Below are 13,009 nucleotides of genomic sequence, written 5' to 3' on the forward strand. Positions count from 1 at the left end.
TAACTAAGCTCAAACCCCAGAGCTGCGTTACTGTTCCGGAACGTACGGTGAGCATTTAATGACTCAGTAAACGAGAAACATTTTCAGCATCTATCAATTACAGAGTTCCGATAGCATTCAAAGAAGTGAGGACAAGCTTTGGACAGCAGGAAGTTAAGGTGTTTGACGTCCATAGGTGTTTAGGCTTTAAGAAAAAAAAGTGCCTGATGGACCTCAAGAGATGACACCTATTCAGTAAGGACAGGTGACAAAATATCACATGACAGTAAGTCAAATAAGCAGGACCTGTCTTGAAGAAGGGTCATTTTAATCCAAGAATAAAAAACCCACCCCCCCCCGCAAAAGAAAACAAAACAAAACAACCCACAAAAACAACCAACCAGGAAAAAAAACCCACTAGGGGTCAGTCTTGTTCTAGATCTAAATCTTCCTAGTGTTGTATTTAAGAAGAAGATTTTAATCAATCAAAAAATTTGAATTATTTTCTCCTTGCAGTGGTGTCAAGGATTATGGGATATATATGAGCTGTATGTGAAGAATGGAGGGCAGCAGCTGGAGACAAAGTATTTTCTTTTATAGGTAAAAATAAATTCTAAAATAATTTTAATACGTGGCAGAGGGCTTTTTCTCCCCTGACATATTATGCTGCCATGCATTTGTATATGTTTAAAAAAGATACCTCAATTTTAAAGGTGAGTTTTATATTTTTATTAATTTTTAAAATATACAGATCAGGTCTAATCACCTTCAGCTCCTAGAGAGTAGGAAATTGATTCTATATGCACAAATACAATGGTAATATAGAATCTTACATATTAACATATTTCTAAAAGTTTTCATTTTATGCTGGAGAAATAGTCACTCTACAAAACCACTATAATGAACTGCAAATCCTCAATGAGTTGAACTTTTTTTTTTTAAGGTTAAATTTTGTGGAGAAATACAATGTGTAACAATCTTTCTATTTAATGTATTTTTACTGAATAATTACCTCATATAGATTTTTTTTTTCTGCAATAGAATCCCTGTCTGTAGACAAAAATATGCAAATAGGAAGACAAGCAGATAAAGCTTTGTGAATCTTATGGCATTAAAAGCACAGGATTTTTATTTTCAGTGAAATCATAATGCAAACTGAATGGTTTTTGATTCACATGTTTAGTATCCTAGTTGTGCCTACCAGCATCTTAGGTCTACAGAAGAAGAATGCCTTATAGTCCCTTACCATGGATTTAATCTAGGATACGAGATTTATTTCTTCCAGACTGCTTTAAATATTTCTGCTAGGGTTTGTGTTTACAGGTAGAAATAGAAAATTCTCAGTACAATTGATACTTCATGTGTAGGTAAACAACATGCTGAAGTAGGGTAACAAATGCTGGCCATGTTCCTGTGATACCAGATGCCTTGTTCAACTGATAGAAGTGTTGCTATCATAGTTTTTACAGCTTACTTTTCAGGGTCTTGACTGCACTAATTAACTTTAATGAGCCCTGACCTGCCTAGCCTAAAGCCAGAGCCTTTGCCTGTGAGCCTAGGAATCCATTCCAGCTCTGCCCTGCACCTTCAGTTCCTTGCTGACCTAACTTTCCAAGCTCAGTGCGGACCAGCTGCTTCCTGAGGGATGGATATAATGACTGACTAGGAGGCCAAGGATGTAATGAAGGCCAAGAGGTTGTAGCCAGTGGGATTTCACAGTTCTATCCAGAAAAGAATGGTGAAACTCTGAACCTTGGATAGTGCTCCAGGCTCTGGAGGATAATGCACTCTATTAGTTCCAGCTTTTTTCCTTGTCTTTTGAAGAAATGACCTTATCTGCCATGATCTACTTCTGACTCACTGTTCTAGAACCATTCTCTTTCCTTTGTAGGTCCTCTTATGTGAGCAAATACAGTGCCACAGGGTAGGCCAAACTTGCTGCATGCCAGTTACCTTATGGTAGTATTTAATGTAGGTCATTGGATTAAAAAATGGAATTAGCAAAAAAATGGAAGTTGATGCTGTCCCGTTAGGTGTTCAAAGGCTTTTATATCTGATAATATATCTTGTTGGTGTCTGATTGGTTCCAATATCCTTATTTAAAACATAAACAGTAATGTTTCATCTATAATCAAGCCATCATGATGCAATAGAATCTGAGTTTATGTCCACCACATTCCTCAAAACTTGTATAAATGTAAGTCAGCTATAAAATTGTATCTAAATTTTTGACTAGTTACTGTTTTCAGCCAATGAGGAAATCAGTAGCCCTTCTACTGTTTTTGGAATGCTCTGTTTTATGAGGTAGGAAGAAATTAAAAATATAAAGTAGTTATATATAATATTTTTATATGTAATTATGTATAACATGGGTAATTACCCAAGATGTATCAGTGAAACACTTCACATTTGTCATTTTACTTGTACACAATCCCAAAACAAGTTTTATTGGAAATGGAATAGTGAATTAGGTGAGCAGCATAATTTTTACCCCTATTTCTCTTATTTTTCTTCTTTTTTATCCCTCTTTATCTTTTTTCTTCCCTTGTCCAAGAAAGAGAAAATGGTTCCTGGATTCTCTGTTCTGGGGCCAAAAAGCTACTCTAGGACCAAAGTAAGTGTAAGTGGAGATCAAAAATGAGGGTAGTGATTTAGGAATTTAATTAGAATCTCACTTAGGGGTGTATCTTCCTGTATTGACACTCTAACTTGAGAAGTTTGAAGTCAGTTTTAGTAATACAGCTTTTTCATTTGAAACATAGAACCACAGGAAAATTTGGGCTGGCAGGGACCTTGAAGATCATTGAATTCCTACTGCCACCCCATGGCATGCCATGGGCAGGGATGCTGCCCACAAGCTCAGGTTGCCCAGGGCCCCATGCCGTCGGTTCTGACATAACATGACAGTTAATGACTAGCTGTTCTACCATTGTCAAAGGCAGATTTTGTTTGACTGCAAAATAGTGATTATAATCTAGGGAATCAGTTTAACTTTGCTGTTGTACATTAAAAAAAACAACTCGCTGAGCACAGTGTTCAGACAAACAATGGAAGAATTGGGCTGTATTGTGTTATTGTATTTTAGAAAAGCTGTTTTCATATTGTTGCAATATGTTAAACAAAAGTATTAACGTATTAAATATTTACATATGTACTAAACATTTGCAACAGGAATATATTTTTTATGTCTTGGAATTTGAGGCTATGGCTCCTTTAATAGTAACTAGTAGCTAGTCAGGAGACCACAGAAGTTATATAGTCTGTGTGCTCAACAAGCAGGAGGTATCAAAAATGAAAGGCTTATAGTCTTTTGTTCATGAATGTTTGGTTTTTTATGGAAAGAAAATTAGTTAATATATTGGAACAGCAAGGCTACAAACCTGTGTACAATGAATCAATGACTTATAAAAACTATTGTGACATGATGACTTTGTCTCACAATTTACCAAAAACGATTGCAGCAATAATAATTCAAGAAGAAGTGTGTGCATTTTCTGGTTATATTTTAAACTGTCTTTGCCATCTACTGCCCCAAGTTCAGACACATTCTGTAATCTACTTGTGTTCTATGTGATTCTCACAAAACCTATATTTGTATAGTACACATTTAGATTATGCTTTGTGACGTCCTTGTTTTGTCATCTTATTTATTGGTGATTCCTAGATCAGTTACAAAAAAAAAAAGAAAAATAAGCTAAAAGCTCACTGAAATGTTCTGGCATTATATGCTGAAATTGTTATTGAAACTAAGTTGGGTTCTTTCGAGTAATGAAACAAATTAATTTGAGTCACCTGTGAATTTATGTTCCTTTGTTACATGAGATCTAATTTAAACTTTTCCAGGGTTTGAAGTATTGCTTGAAAAGTCTTGTCTGGACTGAGCATACCACCGGTGACAAATTATATTCTACTAAAACATCATCTTGTACCAAAGCCTCAAGCCTCAAGTTCTTTCCCTCTCATGTCCCAAAATTCATAAACAGCCTGCTTGAAGATATCTCAGTAGTTTATTCCTTTTCCAATGTATCTGAAGATATGTGCTTCTCTTCTCTGCCATGCTCATATAGATGTCTCAAGTCTCTATCCACCCCTGCATCCAGGCCCAGTGTTTAATAGAACAGCCATAAATGTTACTGTCCACCTGTGTGATAAAACAGCTAACTTCTTGTAAGTACTTGTAAAAGCTTTTGCAATTTTCTGTTTTCACTTAGTTTGTTCTATTTTTTCTGAGGAAACAATGTGTTTGGACTTTGCTCCAGTCCTTGCTCTTTTCTTGTCTTGATTGTCCTAATAAGCTTGTCAATTTAATCAAAATCTTACATATAATTAAATTCCTAGCCTTTTTTCTCAAATTGATGACCATATAGAGAATGTATTATAAAATATTAACTGAGTTAAACTTTTGTTTAACACGTCCTAGCAGATATCAGACAATTAGCAGTGGCATGTCCCTATGTCCTAGTCACAGAAATAGTTCAAGTAGCATCTTGGATACTAGTGCCAGTGAATAAAGAAACTGTACTTTGTCATTCCTTTGTGCACAGATTTGTGTCTCATGTTTTTTTATTAAAGTTCTTTCTGAGCTAAACATCATTTCCTTGCTTAGCATCTCTCAATGGTGATCATTTTTATTTATACATTGCATTTCTCAGTCTTCATTTCCTGTCATTCCTGGAGTGAAGATTCTTTCTGCCTCTGGAGATTTAGAGTCTCTCCTTTTCTCTCAGCAATCAAGGGTTTGATTTCCCTGTCCCAAGGTCTTCTTGTCTTTGCAGTATTCCTTCTCCCTACTGCCTTGTAGGTATTCTTCTGCCCTGATATTCGCCATTTAGGAGTGTTATTCTTAACATTATTGTCTCTCTTTGCCCTCACAAGGTTTTTTTGTTTTCCTTCTGCCCTACCATTAACTGACACCAGATAATCCTCCTCCTCAATTCTCATACTCCTCAGGAAGCTCTTTGTTTAAACCCACCACTAGTAAAGTGGGAGGATGGCAAGAACTGCCAGGAGATCAGACTGGAAAAAGCTGCATGCCTTTCCAGGTAGGGACAGCGGGGAAGAAGCAGCCTCATGGCCTCTCTGGCTGGCTGCAAATCAGCGGGGCCTGTGGTGGAGCACTCAGCAGTTCCATGGGGTCTCTTGTGCTGGCTGCAGTGACACATCAAAGGGGTGTTGGGCAGCTCTTGGCTTCTCTTATCTGTTCTTTCTCTCTTTTCCTCTTTTCTACCTCTCTTACTTCATCCTACTTGGCCTTCTCTTGCTTCTTTTCTTCTAGACTTGTTTAAACGTGCTCATCAACAGTTTTCTTCTTGCGTAACACTTTACTGAAGCATTCTCTTAAAAAATCCCATTATCTTAATAGCTTGCCTTCTTTTATGTGTGTATTTTTCTGCCTTTTCTGTTCTTCATTTATTTTACATGTCCAAGCCTGATCTCTTTGAAACAGTGTGAACATAAAAAAAAATATAAATAAAAAAGACGTGTAATACCGTTTTCTATAGGCACCTTTCCAGTGTGCTTAATGTAACTGAAGGGAACGGAGACAGTCTCCTTGGGTGAGGCAACAAATTGAATCCTGGACACAGCTCCTGGGCTTAGCTGTGCTTGTGGGTCCCTTGACTCCCATTCTGCTTTCATCGCAGCAGCAAAATCTCAGCAAAGGTTTTCTTCGTCACTTCTGGCCCATCTTGGTAAATTTAAAGAGGATTGCCAAAATAACAGAGTTTATGAAAGGTGCCAACACTCTCTTGTCAGATTACCTCTGCAGTCCTTTGACACTTAAGAAGGCAGCATGGTTTAATCTTCAGGCGATCTCTCCTACAACAGATTCCCGGCGGTTCCTGTGCTACTGACTCTTGGCTGGCTCAGCGACCCCAGCGGGGAATTTGTAGCACCCAGCCGCTGGCGTCTTCTCCTGGCGGAAGCTCAACCATTTGAAGAGAAGGGGAGGGAAAAAAAAATCCCAATCAGGACGTTTGCACATGCTGTTATCTGCTTGCTCGCCTGGGTGTTTTGCTGAGGGACTGGGACATCTGCAGAGAAGGGGGAGCGGCGGCGGCGGCTGGAGCGTGCCCTGTTCGGGGCTGAAGTTCCTCCAGCGCCGGGGGCTGTGAGTGCGCGCAGCCGGGGGGGCGAGCAGCGGGGCCGGGATCGCGCTACCCGGAGCGTACGCAGACAGACGTGATTAAAATTCAAGCCTAATGGCCTCTGGCATAAACAACATTCATCAGCCCGGGACTTGCAATGGATCTAAAGCCGCTCGCAGCAGCTCGGCAGAGGAATGCAGTCGGGAAATGCACATGAAAATGTGCAAGAAGATTGCCCAGCTCACTAAGGTAAGTCTCGCTGTTGCAGTCCTTCCAGGGAGGTGAGGCTGCCCTGGCCGGGGGTGTCAGGGAATTGTCTCCTCTGATGCCCCTGTCTGAGAGGAGGGAAGAGAAACGGGCCCTCTCCTTTTAGGCTGTTGCCGAGAACATCGTTTGCGTGCACAAACTTCCATCCGCGCAGTTCCCCCGCGGCGGCTGCAGCCCATCCTTAGGGGTTGCCTTTGTGGCCGACGATGGACGCCTCGCACTGAACCGCTCTAATTACCGTGCGACCATAATGAGAAGAGCTTCAGCTCCGCGAAGACGTGGCGTTTGTCTGGGAGCTGTTGAGAGGGATTGACAGTATCAGCTTCTCTCCTGGAATTAAGGAAGACAGCAAGTAATTTGCGTTATAGAGGTTCTCAAGTAATATTGTTGCAAAACTGCAGCCAACGCGTGGCATTACAGTACAATAGTACTATGACTCGCAGCTAATTGTTCCTGATGTGCATAAGAAGAGATACTTTAAATGACGTTTGTAAAAGGAGGCGGAGAACAGACAGGACTAAATTACGTATTGTACTTAAAACTTTTAGTCAATACTGAACCACTCAATATTTTCCACACGACGTTAAGAAATAAGAGAAAATATGTAGGAAATGGCAGTTACCTATTAACCTGTTCTTATGCTCTATCTTTGTCAGTGAGAAAAACTTTGTTTACTAATACAGCTTTTACATGTTCTGTAACCTTGATGCAATTGATAGATACTTATTAGCAATGAAAATACATTGAGTAAAATTACAGATCAAAAAATAAGAAGTCATTTAAATGTTCAAGTTAGAATGGCTTACTAGTTACAGTGCTATCATTCTCATCTCATGATAACTGTATGTGATAATGTACATCCTGTGCATCAATACATAAACAAGAGCTACCTCTAATTCCATATACTTCCTATATTATTCCTGTATTATACCAATACTTACTTTACAGGTTCTTTGTATATTTGTTTTATGGTGTTTGTGCACAATAAGATCCTTACTTTTTGCCCATATATTGCATAATTTTATTGCAGTCATTTTTTCAGATGTCTTTTGCTAAATTTCTGCTGTTAAGGTACATGTGGGTGGATTTCTTTAGTTTTGATAGAATTTTCCCTCTAGATGCTTTTCAGTTATCTGAAATAAAGATTATTTATACCTGAAGCTCAAAAAACTGCTTCTGAAAAGCAAATTATTCTGTTTTGGAATGTGGCTTTTAGAGAGCAATTTTCTCTGCAATAACACTACACTTACAGAAAATGCATGGCACAACTGGAATTTAAATCACATGCTTTCCCTTCTGAATTCTATGTAGACTAATGCAGTATCAACAGCAAGCACATAAGAAGCAAAATCTGATACCAGATGAGCTGAAAAATGGCTATATGGGAAATTTGTTATAATTTTTGCCCTAGGAATTTCAAGAGCTCCCTTTTAAAGCACTGTTTTCTGGGTTATATTACAGTCAGAATGATTATAATGAAATCCCTCCTAAATTTAAATGACCCATAGTACTTTTCTTTTAGTTTCTAACCCAGTATGTAATACTGCCGTGTTGTTGCACAGCTGCAACTTCTGCCTCAGTGACTTTAGATTTTCATTGATGAGGAGATAATGATCTCATTATTCATCCACTCAGTGTTGTGCCAGGTGAGATGAATACAAAATATGTAAATAAGGTATTAGATATAGATAGTGATTTCCATTCTCTTTATTACATAGTCACTCGTGGCTTCCTCCTACTCTCAAAGGCAAAGTGTGTAAAGATATCAACAGGAAATTAACTGGGTGAGGTGATGAGTTTCTATCCTTGCATGTAGTGCTGATCATGCCTTAAGGTGCTGGTTAGAGGAATACAGGGATCCAGGGAATCCCAACAGGTAATTTGGACAGAGACTCTGAGAGCTCCTCCCATTCTACTGCCCTGCTATTTCTGTTTGTGAAGAGGTAGAATATAGGAAGTTTCCATTCCTTCGGGCATACATTTTTTCTGTTCTGCACATTTTTGGCAGTAACTGCAAAAAATACAAACATTTAGCAATGTCTTGTTTGCTTTGGGCCACAGACTACTATTTTTTTGTAGCTCACATCTCTTGAAATGGATGTATTTGAATTCTATTTGATTGTAGCCGAATGCATGACTCTGTAGTAGTTATTTGTAATACCAATAATGACATTCAAACTTCTCCATAAGACATTGGACCCTTGGCATGCTGTTTCATGCTTCCCATTTCTTTGTATTTTTGTATCTATTCAGCAATAACGTGGAGTGTAAGATGCATGGTGACTTTTAGAAGACACTTGGGATGTCACTCCCTGCTGCCACAAGCTACGAATTTGTAACATCTGCTGGCTATTATGGGATTTTCCTGTGCTTATGGTTTCTCAGCATAGATCTTTTTACTTGAAATAGGATGAGATATTCAAATGAACTCTTGAAGAAGAGTATTGAGGAAAGTGGATCAGCGCTCATTAACAGAGGCAGTTTGGCCAGGGCTGACAGGAACTAGATACGCTGCAGTTATCCATGCTATTCAGGCTTCTTTTCAAACCTCTGCCAGTGGGGCTCAAACCAAACCTGCTGTTCTGGATTGCAGTTCTGAAACCAAGCCTAATATGAATATCTAGGAAGGTGACAGTACCTGGTGATCAGAGAGCTACCTAAGCCACAAACTAGTTCTGTTTTCTTCTTACAAACAAATTCCAGGACACCAAGGGAGGGGTATTTTTTAATGAGAGAAGACAGTTATTCTCGAATACCATTTTTCCCTCGGGGTTCATCTGACTATATTGCAAATCTGGGAGCCTTGTTTTAAGAAGCACATTTTAAATTGCTGTATTACTGGTCAAGTAGTCTGACAAGAATTTTGTGTATATATTTTGGATACTGTAAGTTGTAACAGAGGAGAAGAATGCTGAGGCAGAGAAAAGTTAATTGCTGGTAAAATGCGCTTACAAACCCTTTTTTCCCTTTAGGGGAAAGAAATGTCAAAGGGAAGCAAGTGTGTTCCTCTTCCAGAAGCAGCAGCATAGGCAGATGTTCCTTAATGACTCTGCGTGGAGCAGTTCACAGTGTTACACGTTACATGTTCTGACTGCTTATCACCAGCAGTCACTAGGAGATTTAGTGCCTCAGTTCAGTCAGCAAGGTAGAAAGTACAACCATTATTTAATAAGCATCAGTGGAAAATCAGCCAGAAAAGCAAAACCCTCTATCCTATGTTGTTTAAGGGAGGGATGGCTGACTTCTGCACAAAAATATATACTCATATTTAGTTCTGTTAGCTTCACTCTTGTGGGTAGAAATATACTGAAGAATTAGCAAATGACCTGGCACATGTGTGAGGGCATAGACTGTTTACACCACTTCAGTGTCTTGTAGCAGGGCTATATATTAGTTCTTTTAACCTTTCCTACTTTATTTGCCATAGAGCTATCAGCCATTTATTGGTTTTAGATGTGAAATATGATCAGATTTTAATGGTTTATTCTGGAAGCACCTGACAGCTGGGTAAGTCTAACAGAGCACTTCTGTGGTCTACTCATGTTCCTGTTGAAAAATGCTGCCTTTTTCCTGTAGTTTAAGTTTATTGACCTTGTTTGCTGTGATGTGTTAACAGTACTCGGTAACCAATTCTTACAGTGGTTCAGCTGTTGTGCGGTTAGTTATTATACTACCAGAATTCTCCTGTGTGCTTGAGGTTTTTTGATCTCAGCTCTCTAGAGACATATTTAATATTCTACAAAAATGAAGCAAAATATAATAGAATAAAAGCTAGGATCATGCTTTTGGAGTAACAGTATTTTTTCCTCTGGGCAAGGAATATAAAAAAAATATTTCCATGTAGGCAAATAGAATCTATTTATAAAACTACTTTAATTATGTGCTAACAAGACCAACAAAATCAGCCATCCACATTCCCAAGTACTTTCTGATGTATTTGTTTTCATGATTTTTGTGTATAATTTGCTATCAGAATTTCAAAGCTATCATTATTTTTGCCTATGAACTGACAAGAATGTGCAGACTAAGATTTCATAACTTGTCATTACTGTGTTTTTCCTTACAGAGGGTTCCTCTCTAAAAAAAAGAACTTCTGGATTATTAAATGCATGTGCAATATCATAAAATTTTATTGATCAGCTAGTCAAAAGCAGTATTAAAGCCATATTTCTATTAGGAGAAAAGCTAGTATTTTATTTGGATAGCTAGAAATTATCATTCAAATTAATTCAAGGGATAGAAATGACATCTATATATTTAATTACTACCTTACCATACAAATTTGGCACGAATTTTACCAGTTTTGAGAAAATCTGATGGTCTTAGAAAGTGACAACTCAAGACTACTTTATAATGCAGAGTACATAATAAATTCAAGTCTCTTTATCAACAAATCCTAATTAATGTTTATATACATGTTTTGCATATTATTAATATGCAAATTATAGGCATTAGGGAATAAAATATCTAATGGCCCATTAATTGCACAAAGGAATATTGCAAGCTTATAGCTTTTTCATGTTCTGTCTTTTTTTAATGTTAATATTTAGAAGTACCTTTTTCAGTGAATCTATAATAGTACCTCTCTCCTAATATTTCCTTTAACCAGTATGTTTCACAATTGTGAAAATTATACCCAAATTAGAAGTCAGTTCCAAGTCAGTTGAAGACAGTCTCATGTAAATATTTTGAGCTATGTATTTTAGGCTTTTGAACACTCCAGCATTGAATATTGTATATAAAATATTTTTTTTCCATAAATTATCATGTTCTTCCCCCCACCCCCAGCAGTCACATCCTCATTAGTTAAAAGATTTTCTATTTTTTGTTAAAATGTCTGTAACACTGAGGTAGACCTCCCTCTGTTGCCACCTCTACAGTCATATCTTAAACACATTAAGTGTCTCACTATTTTTCCTGCCTGTTTACAACCAGACTGTCTTTAGTCTGGTTCTGAAAACTACTTAACCTGTGTTTTTAAGTAGGAACAGATAGGCATGTGAGTTTTCAGGGGCTTTTTGGCATGTGCTTAAAACTGGCAGGAAGTCTGTGAACGTAGTTAGTGCAGTACCAAGTCTGAGTTAATTTATCCAACCCCCAGTGGGGCACAATAACTCAAACTTCACTGGTTTGAATTTGACTGGTGCTGGTTCAGACTTGGCATTTTACTTAATTCATATTCATTTGTCTTGCAAAGCTTGGAGACAGCAGAACACACACAACTTTATCACTGAGGAAATACTGCCTTTATTTTATAAACTACAAATTGACTGCTTTCAAATAGGGAATTTTTTATTTTTTTCTTAATTTAATGACCTGGGTGAAACTCTTCTGAAGGAAGATTATATGTTTTTAATCTATTTAATCTATAATTTTAATTATATGTTTTTAAGATTATATGTTTTAATATGTGGTTGTTCAGAACTTTGTCTGACTTGGTTTTTAGGTGCTTAAAATAAACACAGTTTTAACTTAGAACGGGTTACTACCAGAGAAGCCTTCTGGTTTAATTATCTTTGGAAGCTACAGCATCTGGCTGTGACTATGCACCCACTGATTGTAACTATATAACCTTCATAGAGGGCTATAGAAACACTACCTTTAAATGTAAATATAAGCCTGCAGTTGATTATTTTACTTTTTTTTTTTTTTTTTTTTTCCATTCAGCCAGAGAGATGATCTAGAATTTGATAACAAGGTTGTTAGGAACTATAGCTAGTACTTTTACATGTTTTACAATGTTGAAATGTTTTTACTAAGATACTGATATGCCTCAGTATTTCATAAAAATAATGAATTTTCTGTTGAATTACAGGACATTGCAAAGCAACTCAGTGTGTCGCCACTACACTCGTTGCAGACTGCTTCCACTTTTTCTGATAATAAATGATGGTTAAACTTTCTTGGTTTTGTGATCATTGATGCAATCCCAGAAAGTGTCCATTAATCTGTGAGATTTTCTGGAGATTGGCAGAGTGTCTTAATACTTCCTTGCCCTAACTGGATTTTTATTCAACACATTTTACAATCACTTCTTGAATCCCTGTGATCTTTTAGTTGAATTTGCTTACAGCAGCAAGAACTTAAATTTTGGTGCCTGTAGTAGAAGAAACTGGTATTATAAATTCATAGATACCTGAGAGTTCTGATGGTTTCTATTCTTAATTAGAAAAGTATCTAGAATGCATAAAGAAATCTTTTAAATTTTAAAAAATCCTCCCTGAGAATGCAAACTGTAGGAGAGTAAGAATTTGATCCAATCTGTATAATGCTTTAGTTTGGATTAGGAAGAAACAGGACTCATTTTATCTATGCTTATCACAGATTTACATAAAGGGCAACACTTAGAATATTGTGTTTTAAATAAATTATAATAATTGTCTCTACAAAACTATGTATTAGTTTGGGAAAAATCTCTTCCATCTTGAGCTATAAGTAAATCAACAGTTCTACAACTTACATTTGCAAGACTTCCAAATTCTACTGTAAATATTTGGAAAGGTGGTAATCAAGTGAGAGCTTACTTGAAAGGTCTCTTTGGATACTGTGTTTATTGTAAAATTGGACAAAGTTGCTTTATTGTAATCTGCAAATCAGAAAGCATTTTGGAAGCATAAAATTTCAGGTAACTACCTAGGAACAAAAAAAAAACCAACCAAACAAAACTTTTGAAAGTA

At 37.2% G+C, this 13,009-nt stretch overlaps 1 protein-coding gene across 2 annotated transcripts in view; it reads left to right on the forward strand.

Annotated features, from left to right (window-relative positions):
- Positions 1-5,182: 5,182 nt before the first annotated feature.
- Positions 5,183-13,009, forward strand: part of FAM184B (family with sequence similarity 184 member B) — a 39,116-nt gene continuing 31,289 nt past the window's right edge. For both annotated transcript variants that reach the window (XM_033513606.1, XM_015625421.3), the window contains exon 1: positions 5,183-6,314. In XM_033513606.1, coding sequence (XP_033369497.1) covers positions 6,180-6,314 — 135 coding nt within the window. In that variant the 5' untranslated portion in view covers positions 5,183-6,179. The remainder of the gene's footprint in view (positions 6,315-13,009) is intronic.

The sequence above is a fragment of the Parus major genome, chromosome 4 (assembly GCF_001522545.3).
Source record: "Parus major isolate Abel chromosome 4, Parus_major1.1, whole genome shotgun sequence".
In the NCBI taxonomy this organism is placed as follows: domain Eukaryota; kingdom Metazoa; phylum Chordata; class Aves; order Passeriformes; family Paridae; genus Parus; species Parus major.